Below are 27,413 nucleotides of genomic sequence, written 5' to 3' on the forward strand. Positions count from 1 at the left end.
TTTAAAACTTGAGTGGATGGCAGTAAGTGGCAGACCAAAGTGCTTTGACTCTTAAAGCTTTAGATATATCTTGCATATCTCTGTTTATTCAGGTGGACTTGGATAAATTGCATCAGCTTCTTGACTCATAGAAAAGTCCAGCAATGAGAATTGGAACAGCAGAAACCCAAAACTGCTTCAGTTTAGATGCTACAAAATTAGGGAGACAATTCCATCTACTTAGCCCAAAACTTTCAAAAGTGATGAATCGGATTGGTTCGCCCTAATTTTTCATTGGTCTAAGGCCTTATGAAAACATGAAGAATTGCTACTCAGAAAATACAGCTCACCCTCTGCAACCTGATAATTATAAAAAATAACACCAGCTGGACACCTCTGGGTACTCAGGCATTCTGGTAAGTAGTGTTACGGTAATGCAACTGAGCACTAGTATTTATTTATAGTACTATTTTTTTAATTAATTCTGGAACACTTCTGCCCTGTGTTAGTTAATGTGTATTTTTATGACCAGTAAAGGCACTTACATGTAAATAACCTGTATAGGAAATTGTGTTCTTTTCTCATGCGTCCTTTTCTCTCTGTAATTTCATTCCTTCTCTATTACTCAGAGGACAAGTAGGGATGAAAAGAATAAATCAGAATTATCATTCTTGCAAAATAACAGGCTGAAAAAGCATTGTCTCTCAGTGATTTCCACAAAGAGACAGAACTTTGTGGTGTAAGATATTGGAAAGAAACCATAATAACTTTCCATTATATGAGCCTTGGTATTTTTAGCTAGAATGAGAGAGCAAATGAGGAATTCAAGAGAGCGAGCTCAAGGCATGAGCATTTGTCCTGCAACTCACACATGATAGAACTAAGGGAGACAAATATTCTGCTAGTAAGAACAATAGAAGCTTCTACTGCCAGAACACATCTCAGATTATCCTCAAGGGGTAAAATGACAATTTTAAGCTCCCTCCAAAATTATGTTTGCAGCTAAGCCAATGGCTGCATGGGACAACTGCTAATACAAAGCTTGGCAGTTGTTTCAGAGAACTCCTGTTCTAGTACGTGATGGGCAGTGGATGGCTTCCAACACAGCCAATTTCAGAGCCCCAAGCCAGACACTTGGAAAGTTCTAACATGATTTAGCCCCAAAACAACATGTGCATTACTTGTTTATGCTGCAGCAGCATTTTGAGACCTGAACTGGTTCAGCATAGGCACAGTCCCAAAATAAATAGGGCAGTTTTTACTCCACCAACATGGAAGAGGGAATGCTGCTTCCTACTTGAGTTCAGGTCTGGATGTTTTGAGTACTCATGAGGTTAAGGAATAAGTATCAGCAGTATACACTTCTCTTTCCTTCATTTTTAGTCAGCTGCTGTTTATATTCAGGAGAAGACAAAATAACCTCTAAGTTTCTGATGATTTAGTGGATTCTTAACTTGCTCTCAAAATCAAGTGCCTTCTGGACCAGAATAGGTTTTTTTGGGTCATCACCCCCCTACCATCTCAAAGATGCTCTTAATAATCCACAGATTATTAAATATGCACTTTCTCAAAAATTTCTGTTTATTTTGAAAATATTAGATATGCATTCTAGCTCCAGGATACCTTTCCACACACACAAAAAATGGAAACATCTCATATAAGCCCCTAATGTTAGTAAAAGTGGCTATGTAACAAAAAGTGTTATTAGCAACTGCTGTAGACAGCATACTAGATATGACATTGTCCACATCTGAACATCTGAAAAACTGTGGCTCTCAGTCCCACAAATGTATCACCATTTTGACTGCCAAAATCAGCTAACGAGAGATGTGCTTTCCATGACTTTTAGTTATTGAGTATGATTCCACTGTTAAGCTTCCCCTCCTACAGCTGTGCCAGACAAATACAAAAAGGTGAAGTTCACAGGTACTCTCTGTACTTCCATGGCTAGAGAGACACCCAGAATCACAGCTAATTTCACAGTTAATCCTGAAAACACCTTGGAATTTTTTTACTCTTGTCCCTCTGGCCTTGTAACTTTGGCAGTGCCTGCTGCAGGATGCTCAAGAGTACAAGATTGTTTCCACAGCTGAGAATTTGTTCATCAGCGTCACCCAGATGCATGGCCTGAGATGACATGAAAATGGCTGTACTCAGCCTGACCAGAAGGTGCAGCTCTTGATGTGCACATAATGACACACAGACACAAGTGCACTGGTGGGAAACACAGACACAGTACCTGCCAGCCTTGAGCACTCTGCAGTATCAGACTTGTTACATTTATATACAAATAACCTACAACCATTTTGCATCTTCAGTTTTAGTATTGAGGGTGTCTGCTGGCAAACAACAGTACAGTTTAGCAGTGCAGTCTGTAAAGCATGTTCTAGTAAGCCATGTTCCTTGTGCAGGAGGAGCAACGTGCAGCTTCCAAATTCATCCTTGTCGTGCTTAGGAAGAACATGGCCTGTGTATCAGGACTGCTGCCAGGAAGTAAGAACATGCTGGCATTTTGCATTTTAGGAGAATAAATCAATTAGTCAAAAGCAGTTTTCAAACCCCACATTCCTTGCAAATAAACTTCTCATCAGAGAAAGTCTGTATGAGCATGAGAGTAGGGAATTTAAAAAATTAAACATCCGTAAGTTTAGCATGAAGAAAACACAGGATGTCCAACTCACCGGCGTCTTGGGAGAGAAGATTACTCCCCCTGCCCAAAACATCTGCTTGAACATGATTTCTAGCTGTGAACACGATCTCTCTGGCATGACTGTTAACAGTTTTCAATTTGGAAGGGGGAACTGCTCCCCTGTCTTTTACTCCAAGAGCATGAGGTTTTGTGAACATACCAGTGGAAATGATTGGATGGTCTACATGAAGCCACAGAGGCAGAAGAGAGATTACTCCAGAATTACTTTCAGGTAAATGGTGCCTGATAAGGCATAACAATTACAACACAGATTATTCTCTTTATTAAGCAGATCACCAAAGGTTTTTTTCTCAAAAAGGTTGAAACAAGCTTTATTTTAACATACAAATCAGATTGTGTACAAGGCAAAACATACCCTTATAGAGATAGGCAGAGTGGATCTCCACACGTGTAGCCACTTGCACTACAATAATCCTGAGACATGGACAAAAGCCCTAAAAATCTTTTTAATCACTCTTGTTATAGTCAACTCCATTTGGGAATTAAAAACATTATACAGTTTGGTGTCAGGAAAACAAATTACCTATATGGAAAATACCCAAGATAATGAATGGTCTAACTCCCTGCTGTCATCCAGGTACACCAGCAAGAGTTCAGAACTTGAACAAATCAAGAGATGGAAATATGCAAGGTTACTTCATTAACACTGAAAAGCATACATAGAAGGATGCCAAGATATTTTTGCTACCTTCAACTACTACTGTCTTCATGAACTGTCTGGTCTATGTGTCACGTTTAGATATCCTACAAACTTAACAAAGAGTTTTCTACATTGTGTGTTAAGTTAGTAAAAACCCCAACTTCCTTTGCTTCCTTTCAATACGATATATGTGATATAGAAATACTTTTAAAAGCAGTAGAACTACAGGCATTTAAAGTGATTTCCCTAATATTAAAAGCTACTTGAACACCCTCATTTTGCTACAAGACTGTTTTTCATTAAATGACATCAAAAAAAGGAAGTATCTTTTTTAAAAAAAGTTTAAAGGTAAGGAAATGTTATAGACATGTTTGAATTTTCTTTAGTTTTGCAACATATAAAAATAAGTTACACTATATATTATGGCTTTCATGTACTTATCTACTCATTTAGTAGCAGAGTGTCATTGTAGATTTAAACACTAGATGTTGTAAATAATTAACCTGCCATGTACTTCAGACTTTGCTTGAGTTTTGAATTTGTGAGAAGAAACAAGCAAATATTAGGCCGAAAATTAAGAAGCCTCCAGAAAAACTTAGATAGCAAGAAGCACTTGTAGAAGAAGTCTTTCAGAGAAATTTTTTAGTCAATTTAAAATTTTCGTTTGATTTTGAAAGCATTTTAAAATCAAAGTTTTAATTTAGTCTTCTTGGCAAAATAAAGGCCAAGCCAAATATCCCATACACTTCAATAGTCAGAACTTCCTACTGAGCTTCATGTCAGAAATGTTGACATAATAGTATGCTACTATTATGTTACTGAAGTAATGATTGCTCTTTAATGGTTGTTAATAATACAAGATAATAGATTTGGTACGCAGCTATCTGAAAAAGGCCACAATAATGCTAAACCAACATGGCTCAAAACTGCAACACAGCTGCCCAATATCAAGTGTTGTTCACTACCAAAAGGTGCTTGAGTCAGACTGAAAGACTTCAATTACACATTGCTGTATTATTAATGGCTATATTATTGACATACATTTTGAAGACTAAAGTTGCATTCAAACCAGACAAGCTATGACAACATTCAAATACATGTAAATAAAAAGAATTCTAGATTCATAGCCAAAGTAGTAACAAAAAAATCTTATTGTGCAGTTGATGTGGCATTTGCGACAAGAACAAACTTATGAATTCAATAAGAAAGACTGTGGCACCGAATTTGGGAGTATTTTCAAGCTCTAGTTTTACTCAGGACAGAAGAGTTGCCAGCTGAATAAACTTAACTGACTACTGTACTTTCCATCTCTTTGTAAACAAGACTCCATGTTGTGCACAAAAGAGGAGCTTTCACTCCCCTTTTTCTTCAAGGAAAGTATCTGAAAAGGCAAGCTGTAGTGATTGCTTCCGACAGCAGTAGAATAAAGAAGCAGATAGAAAAGTAGGTATATATAAAAAAGTTCTTAGAGTAAAAGCATCTGTCCTGGTTTGACTTTGTTTATGAAAAGGCACTTTAAATATTGCTAAAACTCCAATACTGTACTTGTCCTTGGAGTTTTTCTGTTAGAAGGCTGTGTTGCAAGCTGGTCAGCATGAGGATGCAAATGTTCTTTACACAGTGCCTATCTGCTACAAATTTTATAATTACACAACATATCTTACACCAGTTATTTAGAAGAATAGATTCATGTTCAAAATAATAACAGGTCTTCAAACAGCACTTCAGTGATGACAGACGATCTGTCAGAGCCAAAACACCACCTGTAGTGAGTTCACTCTAATAAAATCAGCAATGTGAATCTTTCAGAAGTGAGTCCTCAGTCTTTTGTTTTCCTCTCGCAGTCTCTCAATTTCAGCTACTAAGCTTTCATTTACAGAGTATCTTTCAAGTAAAGCATGCATTTCATTCTACAGAAAAGAAAAAAGTCTCAATCAGTAGTAATAAAGTTAATAATTCCAGTTTTATCCTACTGGCTTTCATATTTCTTTTAAAAATGAAATAACGTAGATAATTCTGTTTTTAAAAACTTTTGATAAGAAAAGTAAGATTTTCCCTTTTAAGCTGACATACAGTATTTTGATCATTAATACATTAGTGAATATTTTATCAAAGGATATTTTGCAGTTCTTCAGGATGAGAATCTACTAATGCAGATTCCATTAAAATGCTCAGAACCCAGACAAGGTCTTTTTAATGCAGATCAAAAGAACAAAGATTCATAAAAAGGTGAAGCTAAAGAATAAAGAACAGCTCAGTATGTATACAGTACCTACAAGTGAAGCTTTCTATTTGAATTCCATCTATCTTTTCCTTACCCCAGCCTTTATAACTCCTGAAATATGGAATGCATACCTCCTCAACCCCTAGAGTCCCTTTATTAACCAAAGAAAAAACAATTTAACAGATTCCCACTCATGCTTTCCCCCTTCCTTCACATGAAATCCTCCCTTTCTCAGTCTTAATAAACAAAATAGATTTTCTGTTTTGAGAGAAGATGGCATGCCTTACTATTACCAAAACTGAAAACTGAATACATTTCCCATCATGGTCCTTGTACATACCAGCTGCATATGGAATTGCTTGATCATCTCCACTTGCAAATTCACAATATCTCGATGGCATGCTTCTCTGGGGGAAGAGTTGCAAAAGGAAGATGCTTAGACTTACTTAGGAAGCAGTCTCTCTCATACCCTCAGCACCCAAAACTCTACAATTCCTCACCTTCACTCTCATCTAAAGTCTAGAAACCCTTAGACCATGAAACATAATCTTCTACAGCTTATTTTGGAATACTTTTATGATATTGATTTTTATAAGTACCATTTTTTTCAGCACATAAGAAGATGCAGGACTTTTCAGTTTAGAAACACAAATATATACATGGTGATATCAAGATTCTTTTTCACTTGCAAGCTATAAGCTCCTCTCGTTTTTACCATTCAAAGCTAATTTTCAATCCCTTGATGATAAGCACTGCAGAGAAAGATACTTATCTCTACTTGAAGATACACCTTTTCAGTATAAGACTTTCAACAGTCTTAAGGGCCCAAAACATCAGCTGTGGTAAATTATACATTATTCTCAAAATCATGGAATAATCAAGGTTAATCTACATAAAAAGCAGTGGCAGCGTTGTCTGTGAAGTGGACATGAATTTGTTAATTCACGGGCAACCATTCCACACTACAAAAACCAGCCTAGAAAATAGCCTCTGATCATGACATTAATACCACAGTTCCAGAAGCTGAGGAAGAACATGAACAGCTGACAGACAAGCAGCAAGCTGACAAGCTCTTCCTGAACAGTGCAGTTGTCTGGGACCGAGTACTGCGCCATGGGTACCACCAGCCTGACAAAGTAAGGTGTTTCTTTAGTAGACACACACAGATCTTACTTCATTTTCCTTTCCTCAAACATAAAGCAAACCCCAAGGCAATCTCCACCACTTTCTCTTTCCACAGATTATTGTGCTACAGAATTCCTACTGGAGACAATCTTCTTCAGTGTATCAAGTATAGATGCCAGCTAGCATCCTATAAATCCAAAGATGTAGATTATCTCCCAAAGACAGGGAGATGAAGAAACAAACATCCTTTTGGAACCAAATGAATTATGTATTATTCCTGGTCCTTTCCTGAAGGTTCATGGTTTTTCTCCCTCTTTATTTGAAGAGGAATGAATTTCAGGCAAAGAACATAAAAATCCTTTCCTCAGGTTCCAGCAAGTGGAAGGTAGTTACGTCAATGGGAACCTTACAACAGTTCCCTTCCCTCTTACTGACCACTAGTGCTAACAATAAAAAGTTGTTTACTAAGGTTTACTACCAACTAGTTAAACCAAAGTACTAACAATCTTTCATAATCAGTTTAAATGTATCTGCAACTTAAAACTGGGAAAAGGGCCAGCAGAGCCTTTCAGCCACTCCAGAAAACATAAGTCAGAGGAGAAACACAATATTTAAGGCTCCAGATCTGAGGCACTGGAAGTAAAAGGCTGGCACGCATAACTTCTAACTCTGGGGTGCCTGAACATAGATTTTAAAAAGAACACATCTGCAACACATAGACTGCATTTTAAATTACATCAATTCATGTGTTCATCAGATGTGTATTTATTACCAAAAAATTCCAGGGGAGTTTTACCATACTACAATTATGTAAAGACATTAAATAACATTGGATGTATTTTTTCTGTTGTCAAATACAGAACAGCCATGGTACACAGACGTACTAAACTACTTTTGCTTTGCTTTTTTTCATCAAGACAGCAGCAGTTCCCCCATCCTGCAATTCTTCTCCATTATCTCCCTTCAACCTACATCATCTTAAACACAGGCTGGGAAGTGATGCCCTAGATAAAATTCTCTTAACTTCTTCACCTTCTTCCAACTCCACTCTAAACAGAACCATGCTGATTTGACTTCTTTCAAGACAATTGGAATGTTGCTTAGATATCCACAAAGCAAGCTGACACCAACCATCACTTACAGCACAGATGTTATTTCAATGAAAGCTCCACCAGTAGAAATACACACACACTGTTTCACCTTACACATGCCAAGATACCAACAACCAAAGCCAACACAAGTCAACTGGCTATGTCAAATTCTCCTCACTGTCAACTTGAAATTTCTCCTGCTGGGATAGGGAGACAAGCAAGGAGGAAAAGAAATCAGTGCAAGGCTTCAGGAAAAGAATAGAGACCTTGCTATGCAGACTAAATTTACCATCTGAGAAATATTCACTCATTCTGGAAACATCAGCAAAGTCATACACCAACAGCCCTCAGAGCCATCAGTCTAATTAGTCATCAGAGCTATTAAAAACTAAGTTTCATACCTAGTTTTTCAAAAATAGGGCTATAAATGGTGTAATTTTCTAATCCAAAGAGAAATTTGTTTGAGAAGGTGCTGAAACACCTCATTAAGAAAACATGTCATTGAAAACAAAACACTCTGCAGGAACAGCAGTACCTGAAGTCATCCATTGTTTCTTGTATCATATTCTGAATGAAGTTGATTTGAATTGCTGTCAGAGGTGCATTTGGCCTGCTACTCCCAATGGTTTCTACTATTTTTTCTGACAACGAACTTGCAACGCCAGCAGTGACAGATGATGTTATCTTTGAACCTTTACAATTGAAAATAAAATACTGAGAACCCTCATGACAAATAAAAACCACTCATATCACTGCATTACTTTAAAAAAAACAATTATTTAATTAATTTAACCTCAAATATTGCTTGGTTAAAAAAAAAAATCTGATTTAGAATTAATCTTTCCAGAGGCAACTAGAGACATTTTAGGAGAGCTGGCTTGATTTAAAGAACCAAGATCAAGTCCACTGTATCAGATTTCATGTCAGTTTACAATCAATCACACCTAGAACTGGGCCAAAATTATCAACTTACTTGTTGAGGTAGTACCATTTACTGGTAGATCATATGCAGGATGGGCCTGAATATTCTTTGTTATTTGTTTCTCATTTGCATCAGGAGTAGATGATGGTGGAGAAGGTTCTATGCTTGGTAAGCTTGATTTTGAAACCTGACAACAGAAAGATTTTTTTTTTTTATTTTAAAGATTAAATCTACTTGTTACAATTGTGTAATTGCACTTGAAGAGTAAGTTTTCCGAAATGTACCTTCAAACATTTTTCCTTTTAGGAATCTGCTCAGAAATACATGTTTTTCATTTCCTAGCAAGATATTTGAAAAATGGATTGCTAAAGCATTCCAAATTGCCTCAAGTGGGCACAAAGAAGCAAGTGCAAAAGGCAGGGGCCTCTAATTTTCATACCAAAAATGTTGTAACTAAGTTGTATCACTCCTAGCAAACTCAGGCTTCTCAAGAGCAATAAAGAAGTACCTAAGCTCTGTGCAGACACATCAAAGATATCTCAAGGAAAAGGGGGAGATAGAGAACAGGGAAAGAAGAGAGTGGAATTGCCCTAACAAACAATCAATCATACTAGTGCAACCATCTAGTGATTCTTCTTTTTTTCCAAAAAAATCTAAATACTCCTCAGGCTACCCATTTTGTTTCATGGGAACTTATGTAACCTGATCTTATTTAAGACAAACATACATTGATCTTCCATTGCTGAAGGCCAATTCATCTAAATCACACAAGGTTTTATGGATTTGTGTTAATAGTGTGTGAACAGAGTTGCAAAATAAAATCAGATTGGGCATTATTCAGTATTCTCTTCTTCAAGCAGCAATATTCCATCAAGATTCTAAAAAGAACACTCATAACAGGAATACCTGCTTTAAAATGTCTTTAGATTCTTGTTTTCCAAGACTTATTTTCTTAGAGTCAGTCTCTGGATGCTCCTCCTCTTCTTTAATTGGAGATCCCAAAAGTGCATGTAATGGGCTAGACTGTGTCCCTTGTGCACTACTGCCCACTACGTTTCTTTTTACTGGAAAGCCAATGGTTGGTTGTGGGAGAAAATCCAAACCCAACAGGGAGGACGGAAAATCCAAGCCTAAAATGAAAAGGGAAAGATGACACACACAGGTCAATAAACACACACACCACATCTATCCCACAGTTAAAATGCCTGCACACTCATACAAAATTGACAAAAGAAATTGATTGACAAAAGAAATCATCAAAAACTGTACTCCACAAAAAAACTACATCCTTCCATCCAACTTATGGTGCCTCCATCCTTATAAAAGTAACAAAACATGAAATCATTCTGTATATCACTATAAACTGTATAAAGGAAAAAACCCAATCGCTTTAGGACCATACTCTAGACCTGCTGTTACCATATTGTTCTGGGAATCGTCTGGCACGTTCTCAATGTGCCAGACAATTCCCAGAAAAGTTATTTCAGTGCCTGCTTCGGTCATTTGTTTTTTTCAATGGTATGACAAAATCAGCATGTAAGAACTAGCACAGACCTCCAAAGACTTATCACTGGCATATGCTTACCATTTCCTTGAGGATCTTCAGTCACTTTATTTGCAATAATATCTACAAAACAGCAAAACAGAGACAAATGAAGTGTTTATTTGTATCACTGCATCAAGTTCATAATCAAAGACAAATTAAAATATCAAGTAGGTACAACAGTCAGTAACTCACAAGTGACATTTTGTCACACTACATGCAGAGGAATGATGCTTTACAAATTCCAGTATCAGTAACTTACCATCTCTGACTGGAGAAAACACGTCTCCTAAACTACTTCGACCCAAATCATCAAAATAACTCAATTCAGCACTTTTCCCATGATCTGCTTCTTTAGAGGGAATGACATCCAAGCTGGAACTATGGGGAAAACCTTCAAAGGGCAATATCATTCCGTTAGTAATTGACCTTTTCCAAAAGTAACATACATTATGGCTAAACAATCTCACACCAATCTCACACCATGATACTTGGGAAGCCCAGTGAGCACTTCAGAATCATCTGCAGATGCCACTTAGAGGGTCAATATTAACTTGCTCATTTGGGCTGTCAACAAAGGTGACTACACCTACAAGCTCAAGAGGAGGGTTGTAAAACTGGAGAACCCACCCATGCTCAGAGAAATCTATGTGATGGGTGCAGCAATTTTATGGTGCATCAGGTGAAGTCAAACTACTGACTGCACCTTCTGCTAATAAGGTAACCACATTCAGACAATAAAAATTGAAATTTGTTCTGCAAGAAAAAAAATTTGCTGTACTAGAGCCATTAAGCATTCCAAGGCAAATCATATGAAACACCTTTTTAAAGCTTACTTAGTGTTAGTATATTCTCTGCTTATTTCTAATATTTGAAAATCAACTTACATATTCTAATATAAGAAAATCAAATTGAAGTTACAATTGCAGGCAAAAAAAACCCAAAAAAACCTCAACCAAACTTGTTCCTAAGCCTTTCTTCACTCTACCCTCAAGCCCCTTCCCTGACCTAATCCAAGAGTGAAAAAGCTTTTTATATGTATGGCACCAAGGACAGTTGTCTGAAGAATGGGAGCATATCTTAAGCCCAAAACAATCCCCAGTAGTTATTCAAACCACAGTTTTTAGAAAGGGAATTGAACTGCTCAGACAACCACCAGAATAACTTTCATAATTTCACAAAATGTTCATAAAACCTATAACTACTTCTCTAGGTGGGATTACTTGTTGAAGTGATCCAAATATGACTGTGTGGGCGACTGCAATTAATCATTTCCAAGTATTTACATCAAGTGGAACTTGAGTCACATTTACAATTTCACATTTAAATGTATTTGTACATTTGTAAATGTATTTCACATTACACTTTTCACTCCTTCAGATGTGTCAGCTGTGACACCAACATAGGATTGCACTTGCTAGTTAAGTAAATAAGTATACTGAGTCAAATCAGAAGTGCAGTATCAGCCTGTGCATCAGAATTTAGAAGATCTACGTGGAAAAAGTGTAACATAAAACTGGGCCAAAATATCTTGTGCACTTTTACCCATTCCCAGAAATACAAATGCAGTAAGGTACTTAAAGCAGAGAATAGTTGGTAAATGGCAGTTTATGGGAAGCCAGCTCAAAGTACATCCAAGTTTCTCATCACATTCTGACTTCATTTATACTTCTGTACCTTAAAAATAGGTGTGACAAAAAGCCTTAATTTTGCTTAAATATGTTATCAGATTATTTTACTGAATGCCCTTTATTTTCTCCAAAGTTAAATCCACTGAACAGGTTCTAGATAAAATTCCAGATAACAAATGAAGTTTGTGGTTTCTTATCCATTTCCATTTTTAACCTTAAAGACCATATCTTCTGCAGTATTCAGAGGTTTTTAACTTTTAAATTGAACACTCAGATGAAGGAAAACTGTTTTGCTCGGTAAGCCTTTACTTTGTTAAAACATTTATTTCTTATGCACGGTCCCCTTTAAGGAGTAACAGCCATTACTGCCATCTTTATCTTCAAATAAAGACAATAAATAAATGTTTTAACCAAAATAAAATTTTCCACACCATTCAGTAATGTTGATTAGCTACAGTTCTTGCATACACAGGAAACATTCTACTTCACCTCATACTTCACTGCATACCCAAGGGAGGTCATTAATACACATCCCTATGGACTGCAGTGGGTTATTGCCTAATTACTGTTACTAAATGTATTTCTCCTTATTTTTAAAAGGGAGGGGGAAAGTGCTGTTACATTAAAATGGATTGAGGATTTTTTCAAAGAATCAAACTAGCAGTGTTACCAATTTGATATTTTCAGAACTCTTGAATTAAATAAAATTTTAGGAGTACATTTCACACAGTGGCAGTTTTGGAATGCTCTGAATTCTTACAAAGAAGTTGTTAATTTCAGAGGTATAGATAGCAAGTACAGTTATACAACTAATCATACTTGTAACTATATTTAACATCTTTCCTACCATGTGATACTGGAATCATGCCTCTCACAAAAACACAGTTCAGTTGTCACTTGGGTTTTTGGACTAGGTTGCTTTTTCTCCCGGTGTTTTCCTAGGTTGGTTTTTGTTTTGTTTTTTTCTTTTTGGATGAGGTCTGCTACTCCTATTCATTACAAGAATTACAAATCTTTAGGTCTGCATTCCATGCAGACATTGCATCAGAAACTACATTATGTACATAACCATAATCTGCAAGAAGTCAGAATGCAGGAGGTAGTCCCACAGTTTTAACACTTCATGTGTCTTCAGCTTATAGCAGGACCCAATTTACCTCCTACAGTGTCCTAGCATGTGTTACACAGTGGGGAGGGAAAAGAAGTATTTGTATGTGCAGGTACATACACACAGTACTTCCTAACAAATGCCCTTCCCTCAGTGAAATTTTTATATTGCAATGGTCAAAACACAAAACACTGCTTCCATCTTCCCCATTATGCCAACTGTTTTAAGAGTAGGAACACAACATTACCTGTTTTCTCCTGAAAAATCTCTCCTCCCTTATTCTCATTTGTCAATGTAAGATGAGAGAAAACTGCTGCTGATGCTTGAGAGGCAATGTTTTTGATGCCAGTATTTTGAATTCCTCCAAGATTACTGCCAGCTTTGACTTCTACTCTTTTGGACACAGGTTTATTTGAAGAACCTGCGATGTTAGACTAAAGAAAAAACAGAACCAATTATGAGAAGTTATTATTCCTTCAACCCAAAGTACAAAAACAAGACAATCTACTTTCCTTTTTAAAAACAGTAAAAAAACCAGTTCAAGTTGCAAAGGTTGCCAAGGAGATATGCCTTTATAAATACAAAAAAAGGTATCTTCATATAACTTCAAAGAGCATGGGAGACATCGGTGAGGACCTCCACAAGGATAGCAACAATTTAACAGTGGTGTGACCCCGCGTGATTCAATTTTGATCCCAGGTTTAAACATAGCAGAAAAAAAGAGTTTACAGTATTAGGGACTCCAAATTTTACAGGAATAGTTAACCACTAGCAGCAAGTGTGCTAAAGAAAAAGGAAAATCTCTGAGAGGTAAAGAATCCATTTCAAAGGTCTTCTCAGTGTCCCCTAAATGGAAGCACAGGGTTTCTCAATACAGTAGAGCCTAATTAAGTCTTGGAAGAACCTCTTACATCATCTCTATTATTTAATTAACTTCTACACTGTTTATATGTGCTAGCAAAAGTCCATATATAGGACATACAAAATATCTTCAGATGAGCAGCCCTTTGTCTTCTCCTTAAGCAGAAGAGCCATTACAGACCTTTCTGCTACTGCCTACAAATAACCAGAGGTGCCATAAGCTGATCTGCAAAGGCAGCACATCCACAGCAAAGAACCCAGAAGACTGCAAGTTCCACTTATTACTACACTGAGGGCAGGAGTGGGGGGAATTCCATATTAACTAACAATGCCTAAAAGAGTAGTTAAGACTAAGCAGTTTATAATTCCTATGTTAGAATGATCCCATTTTGTTGGCAGCTGTAATGCTTAGAAAGTGAACACTAAACTTTTTTCAGAACTTAAACTTTTGCTTTGCTTTCATTAATCTGTATATTGAACAATAAAAGTACCTTGGAAAAAGTGCTGCTGAACTGAAGACGTATGCATTTCACACAGCCTTTGTGAGCAGTAACTGTTTTCACTGGTGATGTCAGCTGTCTTAAGTCATACTGGCAGATCTTTCCCCGGGAACATCCTATAGCCAAAGTAGTACCATCAGGCATGAAGCCTACTGTGGTCAGAGGAAAATCAGCTACAATTGTTTTCAGTAACCTTCAAATATGAGAAATGACAGGATGAATCTTTTAGAATTCACAAGTTGGACTTTTCAACACAGAATATCTAAAAGAAATATATAGATATATACATATACATATATATTTATATATATATATAAGCTTTCACAATTCAGCTACAGGTCAGTAGTTCAACTTCTCCAGTACCAAGTAAATTCAGTGAACTATTTTAAGAAACAGTGGATTAGGCTTACGCTAAGCATTCATGCTTAACAAGAACAAAAACTGCATATGCCCCAAAAGACTTCATGAGGACAGGATCACCTTACCTTCTTAATAGCAAACACCAACATTATTTACTGGCATCATCATTTGCAGCAGCAATCACACTACATACATCCTCTCATCCTCTAGCTTCCCAAACCTATCAACTCTGCCCCTCCCACAGCTCTAGGTCTTAGTTTGCATCCCTCTCCTTCATCATTCCAAAATGCAAACAGACTCCTGCTGCCAGGAGGAGCTAGAGTTAAAAGCACTAGTCATGCTAAAACCAATGTCCCACAAAACTACTTGCCATCCCATCCTCTATTTCTCATCCTTCCTGCTTTTTCATCCAGCATTCTCCCCTATCTCAGTAGTTCTGTGCACCACAGTCAGATCTTTTATCTTAACTAGAAAAGCAGGCAAGCTAAGCTCAGGTGGCTGGCTCAGGCTGTACTGCCTCTCACAGAAGTTAACTGCTCTCTACCAACAAGAAAAGCCCATACCCAAGCACTGGAGAACATCACTCAAAAACTGGACTTCATGCCTTGGGGTTTTTCAATTGTTTGTTTGTTAACTTAGAAAGCAAAACAGACTATGGGACAGGTTCTCCAGTAGCAATATGCCAACCACTTCAGCCATTCTGCATGTGGGCTGAATTAAATAACTCATGTCATAATTAGGCATGTTTTTTCAGTTTATAAAACCCAAATAAGGAATCTTCTAAAATCAAAAAGTCTTTCATATACTCACTTTTTACCTAAAGTGTCATAGAAAATAATTCTTTTATCCAAACCTACAGTTACAAACAGCAGCTCATTGACTGGAGAAAAGCAGATTTCTGAGGCTGGTGCTTTATGAGTATTTTCAAAATTATGATACGGGTTCTGGCTATTTACATCCCAGAGAGTTACATTTCCACTGTCAGAAACACTGCCCAGCAAGGATTTCTTAAAGGATGAATATTTCAAGTGTCGAATAGGCTGTAAAACACACATAAAAAAGTATTTTAATACCAATATTAAATATTATATTAAATTATTTTCTAAAGACACAAACAGATTAGGAATACAAACTTAAAGTAGTCTACAAAGGCCTTCAACTCTGAAATATAAATAGTAAAACCAGAAAAAATAATTTTGCATTAAAATGCCATTTTTGCTACTGGGGGTGAGACTTTCTTTTTTTACTATTATGGGGTACCATATGAGCTGATCAGCAAAATTAAGCAGAAGAAAAATGAAATGTCCAGAAAAGTTTCTCAAATTTTCAGCAAATATCATGCCTTCATACAAAAAATCCCCACAACACATCTAGAATTGAAGTAGTGAAAAGGTACATTAGTTCACCAACTAGTCTTCTGCCAAGAATGTTAAACTTAATTCCCCTTGAGGTACTTGGATATCGGCCAGTTTGATAAGAGTTAAGCAGGTATGTAGGTCCTGCAGAACTGACTTCAACCTGTGGACTAAGACCACAGAAGAGGATAACATGTGAGGTTTATCAAAAGTAGCCTTGCTATAGCAGAACCAGGAACTTAACTTGCCTTTCAGAAAAGCTATTTCGTTTCCACCACATTGCTTCAGAGGACGTTTCAGAAGCTCACTGCTCGAATGCCACAGCATTCAATTTCCTGATTAATTTTACTTATGACCCAGCTGAACCTATTCACTCCTGGGACCATAATACCCTTACACTTAAACAGTTTCCTAACTCCCCAGTGCTGCTATCCTGTTTTAAAGAATAGCAAACTCACCCTCCTTTGGGCTCTATTTTGCATTTAAAAAAATGAGTCCTCCAGGACTGTTTTTTCAGTACCATCAGTCTTTTTGCAACTCTCCCAGTATGAATTTTTCTTGAATATGGACAACTAAAATCTTTTATGTTCCTCAAAACATTTGGCTCTTATTTGAGAATGTTTTAGTCATTGTCATTTATATTAAGAAATCCAACTCTTTTCCCTTGGGAATTTTTAAATCCTACTCTAATAAGAACCTCAGCTGTCCCCTAAATCTGGTATCTTGATTTCTACTCTGTCACAGTTATTCCTGTGTCTATAGTTTCAATCATTTTCTGACACTGACACAATCCTCTTATGGGCAAATGTCTTCCCACTGGGTTTCATCATAGCTCTACCTAGAATCACCGACTTGTTAAGAGTGGAAAAGATCTCAAAGCCATCAAGTCCAAGCCTTACTCTAGCATTGCCATGTTCACCACTAAACCATGCCCCTAAATGCTATCTATTTCTTGAATGCTTTCAGGCATGATGATTCCACACTTCCCTGGGCAGCCTGTTTCAATGCCTCACTCATTACCCTTTCAGAGAGGAATTCTGTCCTAATACCCAATCTAAACTGGTGCAACTTGAGGCCATTTTCTCTTCTCCTATTGCTTGTTACCTGTGGGAAGAGACCAATCCCCATCTTGCTAGTACCTATTTTTCAGGTGGTTGTGGAGAGCAGTAAGGTCCCCTCCTGACTCCTTTTCTCCAAGCTGAACAACCCCAACCCCCTCAGATGCTCCTCACAAGACCTGCACTCCAGACCCCTCCCCAGTTCTGCTGACCTTACTTCTACTGTCATAAGCATTACTGAAAATATTAAACAGACAGATAATGAAAGAAAATATTTGTTTGACTTATCAATATACTGAGTTTCTTACCCATCCTATCTAGTATTTTCTCACAAAGCTCTGAATCAAGTACTTTACTCAAGTCCAGACCAATGAGTGCTGAAATATTTAATTTGCCAGAAAATGCTCTCAAAAAGCCATTTTATTCTGGCATAGACCACACCACAATGGATTGTACTGGCCTTTATCCTGTTTCTGTCTTTAACTTCTTTTTGATGGAGATATGTGTTGCTTCATATTTCTCCAGCACCACTTCCAGCACTTGTATTGGGTATCTTGCTGGAAGCCAAATTGCTTCAACCTGCTTTAAAGAGGTGGCACCTTCAATTGCATGTTCAAATAGGAAAGATTACAACTCTTCATCATTAATATGGTCCTCCACTGGTCACAATATTATCATCATTTTTCTCACATTGAAAAAAATACTGAGAGATTCAGGAGTAACAGCTTTAATTACAAACAGGATCCCCATGGGAAATATTCCTGACCCTCGCAGTTCTCTCAATTCTTCACCTAATATCTTCCTCCTTACTGACCTGGCATCTGCTCATGTTTCATTTTCTCACTCCTGTCCTTCTGCCCATCAAGATTACTTGCTTTTAGCTCTTCTCAAACCTCCTTTGCTATCCTACCAAGTCAGCCATTTCCTTTCCTTCTTTATCCTTTAATCTTACAGGTCTGGGCAAGTTCTCCATTTTCTTTCATATGCCTACATTCCCCATATTATCACTGTCCCCACTTTTAGCTTTAAAAGCTGACAAACTTTACACTATATGGAGTAGCCAGAATCCATCACACTCCTTTACAAATCAGCCAGCTGTTCAAACAGCTAAACTAAATCCTGTTGCTAGGAGAATTGCACCAGGCAGTGAAGACTTGAACAAACATTGTATTTTGAAACAAACTTTAATTTATCCTCACAACAGCAAGCAGACAAGAATCTGGTAGTCTAAATGAACGCCAATAGCAAAGACAAATTATGGGATCTGCAAACAGCTCTGCAAGAACTCAATTCTAATAAAACACAAAGGTGTTCTAAATTAAAATCAATTAACAGACTATAGGTCAATGCTCCTATGGAAAGAACCTCGTTTAAAGTCAGAGAAAGCACAGCAACCTTGGGCTATTCGACTACTTGTAGAACCTACACAACATGAGAAATTAACTGGCACAGAAACTACATTCCAGCATGCTGAATCAAACGCAGACAAGCTAAAATTTTTAAGGTTAGTTTGACTTCACATTCCTCAATTCTAAAAAAGTCACTATGGAATGGTGACTCTTCCTAAGCCACAAAACTAGTACCAGGATCAAACAGTACAATACACTGTTTATCTATTCAAGTTTACTCTTAAGGAAACCCGGCCCCTAAGCTATAAAATCAGTAAAGGCTTTCTAAATTTAATAGAATTTCATAAGTCTTCAGATATTTTCTTCCCTGTAGAATCAATTCTCCAATTCAAATCCAAAACAATAATAAAGACATTTCTGCACATAAAAGCAAAGAACATTTTTAGGATCAAAGAAAAGCTGGTCAACTGGGACATCCAACTAGCCAATTCATTACAAAATCATAGCTCAATTCCACTTTAAATGAAAGCTATAATCAAATAACTGCCCTCCCTAAGAAAATGTTGTAGACCCTTTAGAATGTGAACAGGAGCTCTTTGTTTGCAATTACTTCAACACATCAAATAGCTTACCTAAAGGTCACTCAGCTTTGCAGCAGACTTCTTGATTTCATCTGACAAAATAGTTATTCACAGCATATCTCTTACTCCTAATCACTTTCTGGTAGAAAGAACTGAATATATCATTCAGGTTCATTAAAATCATCCTCACAAGAATTTCTTCATTTTCCAATTAACTAGCAGCATAGTCTGCACTCTGGATATTCACCTCAGCTCCATAATCCAGCCATGGACCTCCCTGCTCCTGCCTCACATACACATTCCTCACAAGATTGTAACAATCAAGTCAGAAAAATGACCTGACTATAGAGATGGATTGTTAAGATCAAACCAAGTATGAGACTGGTGATGGATCAAAGCCACTGCAGCACCTAGGAGCAGAAATAGTTTAAACTTCACAGAGATTTTTCATCAGAAAGTATACCATAATTCCCGAGATGCTGTGAGATGGTAAGAGATTTTTCACCACGTTATGCTGTTCATGCGAGACAGGAGAAGAATTTAATTTGACACTATCTGCAATCTAAGAATGAAAAAGCTGTTGCAGTAGCAGAAAAAGAATAAGTCACAACTTCAGCATTCCTTGCAACATTAAAGGTCAGGTTTAGGACCAAAGCAACAGTTCTGCATCCCCCAGGCAGCCCCTACCTCTGTACAAATGATTCAGTAAAAAATGAAAGCACGCCTAGAACTCAAATACATGGCTATCCGTAAGACAAGACAATTCTCATAAGAGCACACACTGGAATTTTCCAGTGGGACAACACAGCTCATTCACTACTGCAAACGCTCTTGTATCAAGGAATTTCCCTTGTGATACCCACTAATTCTTTTAATATCTTTTGAGTAGGCAGAAAGGATTTGCACTGGCAAACCCTACCAAGGTCCTCAGGTAGTATATATACTTTGTGTTTGCCTTGTGCACCATGTTCCTTCAAACTAGTTCTCCCAAATACTAACTAAACACCTAAGTAGGTAGGATAAAACCTCATTACTTTTCTCTTTGAGCATCTGTGCAATTTTAACCTCCAGATTAAATACTTATTTTTAACCTCCAGATTAAATACACTTATTTCCAAATACAGCCTTGTATTCACCCCTCCAGTACAGATAGCTTTGAATGAGTTAGAACCCAGACTGCATGGTCTTTGCCCTCTGCAACAATATACACTGAGTGGCAAATTGAAATTCTGTTTTGGTTTGTAAAGCCAACTGTGCTTTAATCACTTCTAAGTTATCTAAAAGTTTGTTCTTGAGGAGCCAGTGTCTACCAAGTAAAATTTGCTGTAACCTGTATAGAAAAAATGGCACTTGAGAAATTCGTATTTCAATGCTACCTAGTATTTAAGGCTACAATGCACACACAGCAGTCTGCTTCCTCCTTTCCTTAAGGGCACTCTTAAAAATTAAAATGAAACAGAATATCAAAACTTAAAAGCTCTTGATACTTTCAATTGTACTTGAATTATACTTTCAATTTCTAAAGACTGGAAATTAAGCTCAGTACCTGAAAGGAACTTAACATAGATAGCCTACCTGTCTGCTGCCATAACCAAAGGGACTACTTGATAAATTGGTGGTAACACTGTGTAGGATGATTTCACCACTCAAAGATCCAGAAACAACATAGCCATCATTCCAATTATATGCAACACACGTGATTTCATCTTTATGTTCCTGTGGAAAAGGGAGGTTAGAGGGAGAGTGTTAAAGATGCTCTTCCGAATTTATGCTTTTGCAAAAAACTTCAGCTGATTTTTTCTGACTATCTGTGACATCTTGAAAGATGTAAGAGTTATTACAGAATATCACAGGAAACAGCAGCAAAATGTACCAAAGATCAAGCATAACCACCCTCTGATTGTTTCCACTGGGTGGTTTCCACAAATTAGTCAAGACGAACATATAATTCTATACAATATTTTAATATGACAACCACAGAGATATGTACCACAGGTGTTATGAACATTATTTTAAAAGTGAAGTCTCCCAGAAAGCAGTGATACTTGCATAGATACTTGAATATACTTCCTGTTAATCTGATGTACTACTGACAACTTCCTGTTCTGTCACTTTTAGACCTGACACATTTATCAACCAGCTTTTCAGTACAGTCATTTGCAGTGATGATATTGTGTATAATGAACATGTTTTTTCCCCTATATTCCTATACAGGGGAGGACAATGAAGTACTTCTAACCCAAAAGTTAGGAATTTAAAGTATTGTATTGGATACCTAGAGGTTTTGTTTCCAACTGTAACTCTGAAAGTCCAAGAAAAAAAAAGGATAAACCAAAGCTGAAGTTTCGTAGTCTCTTAAAACAGAGATGCTAAATAAGGGCAAGCCATCTACTGAAGGCACATGGGAAAGATACTAAACTAGCCTACGTTTTGTGCATCATAAAAAAGTTCTAGAGAATTCATCCTGGATCAGTTAGAAGACAACCATCCTAGTTTTGCACAACATTAGTTCTGCTACAGTATTCCACAAACAGAGAAGTGTTTTCTCATTCAATGTATCAAAACCAGCAATTACTTGGAATGCAACTCCTGGAAAAAAATCCCCATCAGATAACACCAAAAAAAAAAAAAAAAAAAGAATTCTATTCTGGAAATTTAAACATATATTATTCTGTGTTTAAACTGTAATTTTAATTTCAGAATTGCCCTCTGAAAACACCAAGTTACATATGTTCATTAAATTTGCTATTTACAGCACATAAATAACAGAAACTTGAACAAGATGTAGATGCATGCTAGCTCCTATCTGTGACCTTGACCCAGACAGACACCAGACTTAGAGAAAGTACATTTTTTACAGCTGGCAGCAAAATCTGGAAGTGGAAAGCTACAGCTCTTCCTCGGCCAAACTTACCTTTAGGCTGCGGTAAATCTTCCTGGACTTCAAATCCCAGATATTAACTGTGTTATCAAGGCCTCCACTGACAAGATATGAAGAACTAGAATTCAAGCCCACACATGTCTGTTTTGCCTAATGGAGAAAGAAGAAAATGTATGCTAAAGATAATTAAAGGATTTATTCAAATCTACTTCAAAGCATATTGATGTGCATTTCCATTTTCATCAGTACAAATAGTCCCAATGACAGACAGACCTATTCATACTCTACAGCCATTTCCTATCAAAAGGCATTTAAAATCAAGTCCAGTTTGGACATATATTTAATATACTTCAACATGTAAGTATATTAATTAATAAACCTTCACATACTAGCATTTCCCCATTCTCATTTTAAATTTTTGGCACCTTTTCCTCCAACACACATTTTCCCTTTAAATTCTAGCTCTGTAAAGAGCAATCATAGTATTTTATACAGGTACTCAGGTTTTTTTAAAGAAATCCTAAGTTAAAGAAATAAAACTCTTAGAAGAAAATTAAGAAGTTGTCTAAGTTACATACTTCACATTCCCTGAACATTACAGGGAATATTATAGCAGCACACCTCATAATTCAGTTAAGTGGTTCTTTTAAAATAATCACTGAAGTACCAGCCTTTGAAAAAAAAAAGGTCAATCTTAATGACAGGCCTACATTGAGAACAAATTATTATTCAGTTCCATCACATTGAAAATTCACTTTTAAGTTTTCAAAATTTGAGTGAAGAAAAAACAAGTCCATCTAATTATTGACATGGTAAAATTGCAAGGGATTGCATTAGTTATAGGTCAAATTTAGTAAAATCTTTAGGACAAACACTCCACCTTTGAAAGGGTTTGCTTCAGCACCCTAAAAGCAAGGTTTGAACAACTTTGCAGAAAATTTCTAGTCCAGACTAGCATTACAACAGCTATCCAAGGAGAATAATTAGAATGGTTTAGAACATTAACAAGCTATTAAAGTGACCATGTGAAGAGACTCTTCTACAACTAAGTCCAGCTTTTTCAAGTGCCACACTTCCTTTTAACTAGAGAGAAAAAAAAAGCCTTGAACACAACACAAATTCTTTTGTTTCTTGCAATACAAGCTGGCACATATATGGTCCAAGAACAACCCCTCCACAGACTCTTATGTTTTCCAGAGTACATTTCATAGGCATGCATAATACTGACAGCTCAAGCTGGAAAATGAAGTTCAAACTCGAGCTATTCCATCTCCTACACATTAGATCACACCTGAATCACTGCCTCAAGTTATCACATTTGCATAACTGCATCTGTATCTTTTTACTGACAGAACTATTTTAAAAGCACTATTGCCCCCACTCTTTGTATGTGTTTTACAATACACGAGGAAATGTTTTTAGGTATGTGTCATAATTCTAACAATACTAAAATTACACTGATACCAATATGCAGAACAGATGTGAGACACACAGGATACCAGGTGAACTGGGGAAAAAATGAGGGAAAGGTATTACTCATACTTACTCCTTCAGCTACTTCAAAGAGTGGGACAGGTTTGCTTTTACAGCTTGAAACAACTATTTTATCACCAGCAGCAGAAGCAGTAGCCAGGTATCTATCTTTGTCACACGTTAAGGAACATAATTGTAGGATACTGGTGATTAACAAAAGCAACAGGAAGTTTCTCTTATTGAATAGAAGACAGATTGGCTAGACAGTCTAAAGCACTGGACCTTGAAGGGACCTAGAAACAGAAACATAAGGCCCTTTTCCAAGCTTTCATTAAGAAGCTCTTGAATTAACTACAGCTTTTACTTGCCAATACAAGACAGACAGCAATTTCTTTGATAGAGAAGACGAGAAATATCTGCCAGGTATTATTTAGGAGCTCTTTACCACTGAGGCAGCTTATCCAGTCTACAATTCTGCTTCCCCACACCCTCAAGTAAGAGCCCCATTTATCACTAGTTCAAAGGAATGTCTGTGGCTGTTAGAAGACTGGATTTAAAGAACAGTCCTGGTCATGACAAATGTTAGACTACTTCACTACACAGTTTCTAGAGTACAAAGAGCACTTGCCAGTTTCTCCCACTCTGTACTGAGAAAAGAAAACAAAAGCCCAAAAAGAACCTTTTATGAAACCAAGTACCCCAAAGTAATAAGAACATTTATAGAATTACAGAGCAGGAAAACTGCATTTGCACTGCCATCAAACAGAGTAATCAATCAGTTCTGGCCAATGCCCATTGTGATTTTGTATTTGCTCATTAAAGAACAACACAGGTTAATTGGCTGGATTTAACACAACAGAACCAGCAGGCACAGTAGTGCTTGCTATTGCTTTCATTATTTTAAGGCACTTTTGTATAATTTTACAGAACTATGTGCAACCAGAACTAATGCTTTATCCCTAACAAGCTGACAAGTCTATAAAGTACTTCATTGTTTCAGTCTTGGGAGATGAAGAGGAGACTTGGTAGAAGAAAGCATGTAGGACAGACTGACTGTAGATAAAGTTTACTAAACACATACAAGTGTGTATGCATACACATGAAAACATTACATCTGTGTTTGAAATTCTCTGCAGGCTCCATAGCTAAACCATTCATTTGTCTTCCAATTGGTGTAACTTTCTCATACATTAACTTGGAGGACAGACATTCAGAACTTGCAGGACTCATATGCTGTGTGACAGCATCCTGTCCTCCTTCTACATCAAGATGAGGCATCACCATCTTCTCCTGTGACAGCCACCCAAGCCGTTCTCCTGACAGCCCACTGAGATTTCTTATATTCATCCAACACTTGGCCCCTCATATTATCCAAGACTTCCCTGGCTTCCAAGTCAGAGGTGGAAGACCAAAAAGGGTCAGATCCATTTTGACGACAAACCACCACCACCCCATGAGTGTTATCCTACACAACCACGTTTGTGCTTGCTCTCCAAATGCCACAAGCAATGGAAAGAAAACCAGTGCTTAGAGGTAAGTGAACATTATCAAAGACCATCAGAATCAACAAGAAGCTGTCCTACCAAAAAAAAAATCTTTGATTACAATTTTCCTCACTATACTATGTACAGAATTTTATGACGCCAGCAGTTGCTTTACTCAAGCTTGTCAGTTAATTAAGCACTGTCTTGAAAGCAAGTATCATAATCCACTACTGAAGAAAAATATGAGTAAGCTTTACAGTTGGCAGAAAATTCAGGCATATTACAGCCAAAAGTGCTGGCTCCTAAGATGAGAAACTTCTTCAGAAGTATTTGTCATCATGAACTCATTCTATAAATCCCTTCAGCACCGGGAACTGCAAAACTTTGGCCAAAATATAAACAAACATTTTTATGTGAGAATTCAAAACGTGTCAGGCCTGTGCTTTACAAACACTTCCATAAAAAAAGGAAAGAAAAAAACACTGGAATTTTGCAGAACACCCACAGAAATATGACTGAAACTGTAAAGGATACTATTGCTGGCCCAGCACAGTGAACTGACTGGATGTGAGGGTGTATGTGGGTTGAACTGCTCCACCACAGTAAAAGATGAGGAATCCCATATTTTAACGTCATCTCCTGATGATGCAAAACGTATGCTTTCTTGCATGGCTGCACCTGTTCTGGCAAAAATAAATGAATAAGTGAAAATATATAAAATAAAAAAATAAACCAGGCAACCTAACAATTCAAAATGACAATTTTAAATGGTACAGTTGACATTTTCTTGATACCAGCAACATTTACTTGGAGAGTTAAACAGTTAGTACCGTTCAGCTGCATACACGAGTGAAAGCAGCAGCCACTCCAAGCTTTTGCTGCTTGAACTCTGGCAGGAAATGCATGGTTTCTTTTTCACAAAGCCAGCCCCTCTATGGCACCAAGCGACTAAAAGGAAGCTTTCATCTCCACAGTTCGCAGCTGCCTACCAGGAAGCCCTGAGTATCTGAAGGACCCATTTCCCACCAGCAGATGGGGATCTACAAACCAGAATCAAACTGTTGCAGAGCAAGGCGGCAATACGGACCTCAGGGACTCCCTTCAGCGTTCATCTCACCACTCCAAAGAAAGCATCCGAGAATCCTTCAGACTAAACCTTTGACAGTAGAATACGAGCGACAATGAGCCACCTTTCATCGCACCTTACAATTATTACGAAACAAAAAGGCCAGGAACAATGTACTGCTACTTATTTTAACAGACACCTTTTAAAACTTAAAGCCAGGTTAACCGATGCCTGGTTTGAAACGCTGACTCTCAGTTTTTTTAATCCAGGTAATTTAAAATTATCAACAGATGAAGACCGTAAACTGTGAGCCTTGGCTTCAGCTGAGAACACAAGTAGCCCTTAGCCAAAGTTTGCGGAACATATCCACACAGCTTTAGGCCATTCATTCTCACAGCCGGGACTGTTAAGACTCACAAAACTACACAAGAAATTCAGGGTCCACATACGCCTTCCCTGGGCAGCAGCCCGCGGAGCCGCTCCCCGTTCAGAGCTTGTCTCCCGCCCCGCAATTCAGCCCCGGAGGCCGCGGGAGAAGCCGCACCCGCCCCTCGGCATCGGCACCGCCCGGCCCCGGCCCCGGCCCCGCTCCCGCGCTCTCCCCGCGGCGCTGCGCACCTGGCGGGACGAGCACCGGGCCGAGCCCCGCTGCTCGCCGCTAGGCCCAGCCCAGCGCCGCCTGAGGGACCGGCCCTGCACCGGCTCCGCCCGCCCCGCTGGGCACGGCCGCACTCCCCGGCCCGCGCGCGCTCCCGGCCCCACTTGCCGCGCCGCGCCCAACTTCACACGCCCCGTCCCGGCAGCCCCCGCGCGCCGCTCCCGCCGCTACGGCGGCCTGGAGGGGCGGAGGAGGCGCCCGGATCCGTTATCGGGGCCTGCCCGGGCGGCTGCTGCGGGACGGAACCGTGAGCCGGGGGCACCGAGCCGCTCCCTGGCACCTGCGGAGGCAGGGGGCGCTGGGCACGCAGTAAACCCGCCCAGAGTGGCTTTGAGGGGCACCACATCTGCCGCGATTTGAACTGGAAACGCAGATTGCAGTGCTTAGCGAAGGCATCCAGCACTGCCGGCATCGGGGGTGTCCGTACCTCTGGGACCGGGCACATCATGGCCACAGGGCGAAATAAATGATAGCATTAATACATTACTAGTAGGAACACCAAGTAATAGAGAATTGAGGCGTCTGTTTCCTGATTTGCAATAGAACTGTTACCCTGGCCGTCCTGAAGGAGGGACTTTTTTGTTATTTCATCCGGTAAAATAAAAGGTAGCAGTTCCTTTACGTGATACGTGTTTGCACTGCTGCTCTCTATCCCTAAACACAAAATTATATGCTCAATGTAAAGCTGTGTTAGACGTGGAACCATAGCAAAACTTTCTGTAGAGATCTGCCTGTGATTGAGTCTTTACCCTGTGTCCCCTCAGAAGCGCTCGAGCTCAAATGCCTTATTTACTTTCCTTTTCTGATGGAGGCT

At 38.2% G+C, this 27,413-nt stretch overlaps 1 protein-coding gene across 5 annotated transcripts; it reads right to left on the reverse strand.

Annotated features, from left to right (window-relative positions):
- Positions 1–2,984: 2,984 nt before the first annotated feature.
- On the reverse strand, positions 2,985–26,823 carry NEDD1 (NEDD1 gamma-tubulin ring complex targeting factor). Of its 5 annotated transcripts, none has more exons than XM_074539587.1 (16): positions 26,560–26,698; positions 25,963–26,031; positions 25,410–25,553; positions 23,465–23,559; positions 21,952–22,068; positions 20,613–20,753; positions 15,505–15,734; positions 14,326–14,527; positions 13,221–13,407; positions 10,497–10,628; positions 10,277–10,318; positions 9,598–9,821; positions 8,743–8,878; positions 8,305–8,461; positions 5,894–5,960; positions 2,985–5,239 (listed from the first exon to the last, which is right to left on the reverse strand). In XM_074539587.1, the coding sequence occupies exons 3-16, from the start codon at positions 25,543–25,545 to the stop codon at positions 5,135–5,137; spliced, it is 1,971 nt and encodes a 656-aa protein (XP_074395688.1). In that variant the 5' UTR covers positions 25,546–25,553; positions 25,963–26,031; positions 26,560–26,698; the 3' UTR covers positions 2,985–5,134. The 5 variants fall into 5 exon arrangements, with proteins under 5 accessions (XP_074395688.1, XP_074395690.1, XP_074395691.1 ...); XM_074539589.1 differs by having other exon boundaries at positions 25,924–26,031; XM_074539590.1 differs by lacking the exons at positions 25,963–26,031; positions 26,560–26,698 and adding an exon at positions 26,708–26,823.
- Between the last annotated feature and the right edge of the window lie 590 nt (positions 26,824–27,413).

This window comes from Zonotrichia albicollis, chromosome 4, assembly GCF_047830755.1.
Source record: "Zonotrichia albicollis isolate bZonAlb1 chromosome 4, bZonAlb1.hap1, whole genome shotgun sequence".
Classification (NCBI taxonomy): Eukaryota; Metazoa; Chordata; class Aves; order Passeriformes; family Passerellidae; genus Zonotrichia; species Zonotrichia albicollis.

What these genes read in the sequence shown, in the direction of transcription:
- NEDD1 (XM_074539590.1), bottom strand. Translation starts at nt 25,545, where the DNA reads ATGCAAGAAAGCATACGTTTTGCATCATCAGGAGATGACGTTAAAATA. An exon ending in ACTGTGCTGGGCCAGCAATA is followed by an intron (nt 23,560 to 25,409) that starts GTATCCTTTACA and finishes CGTGTGACAAAG; the next exon opens with ATAGATACCTGGCTACTGCT. An exon ending in GATTTTTCAGGAGAAAACAG is followed by an intron (nt 10,629 to 13,220) that starts GTAATGTTGTGT and finishes TGCCCTTTGAAG; the next exon opens with GTTTTCCCCATAGTTCCAGC.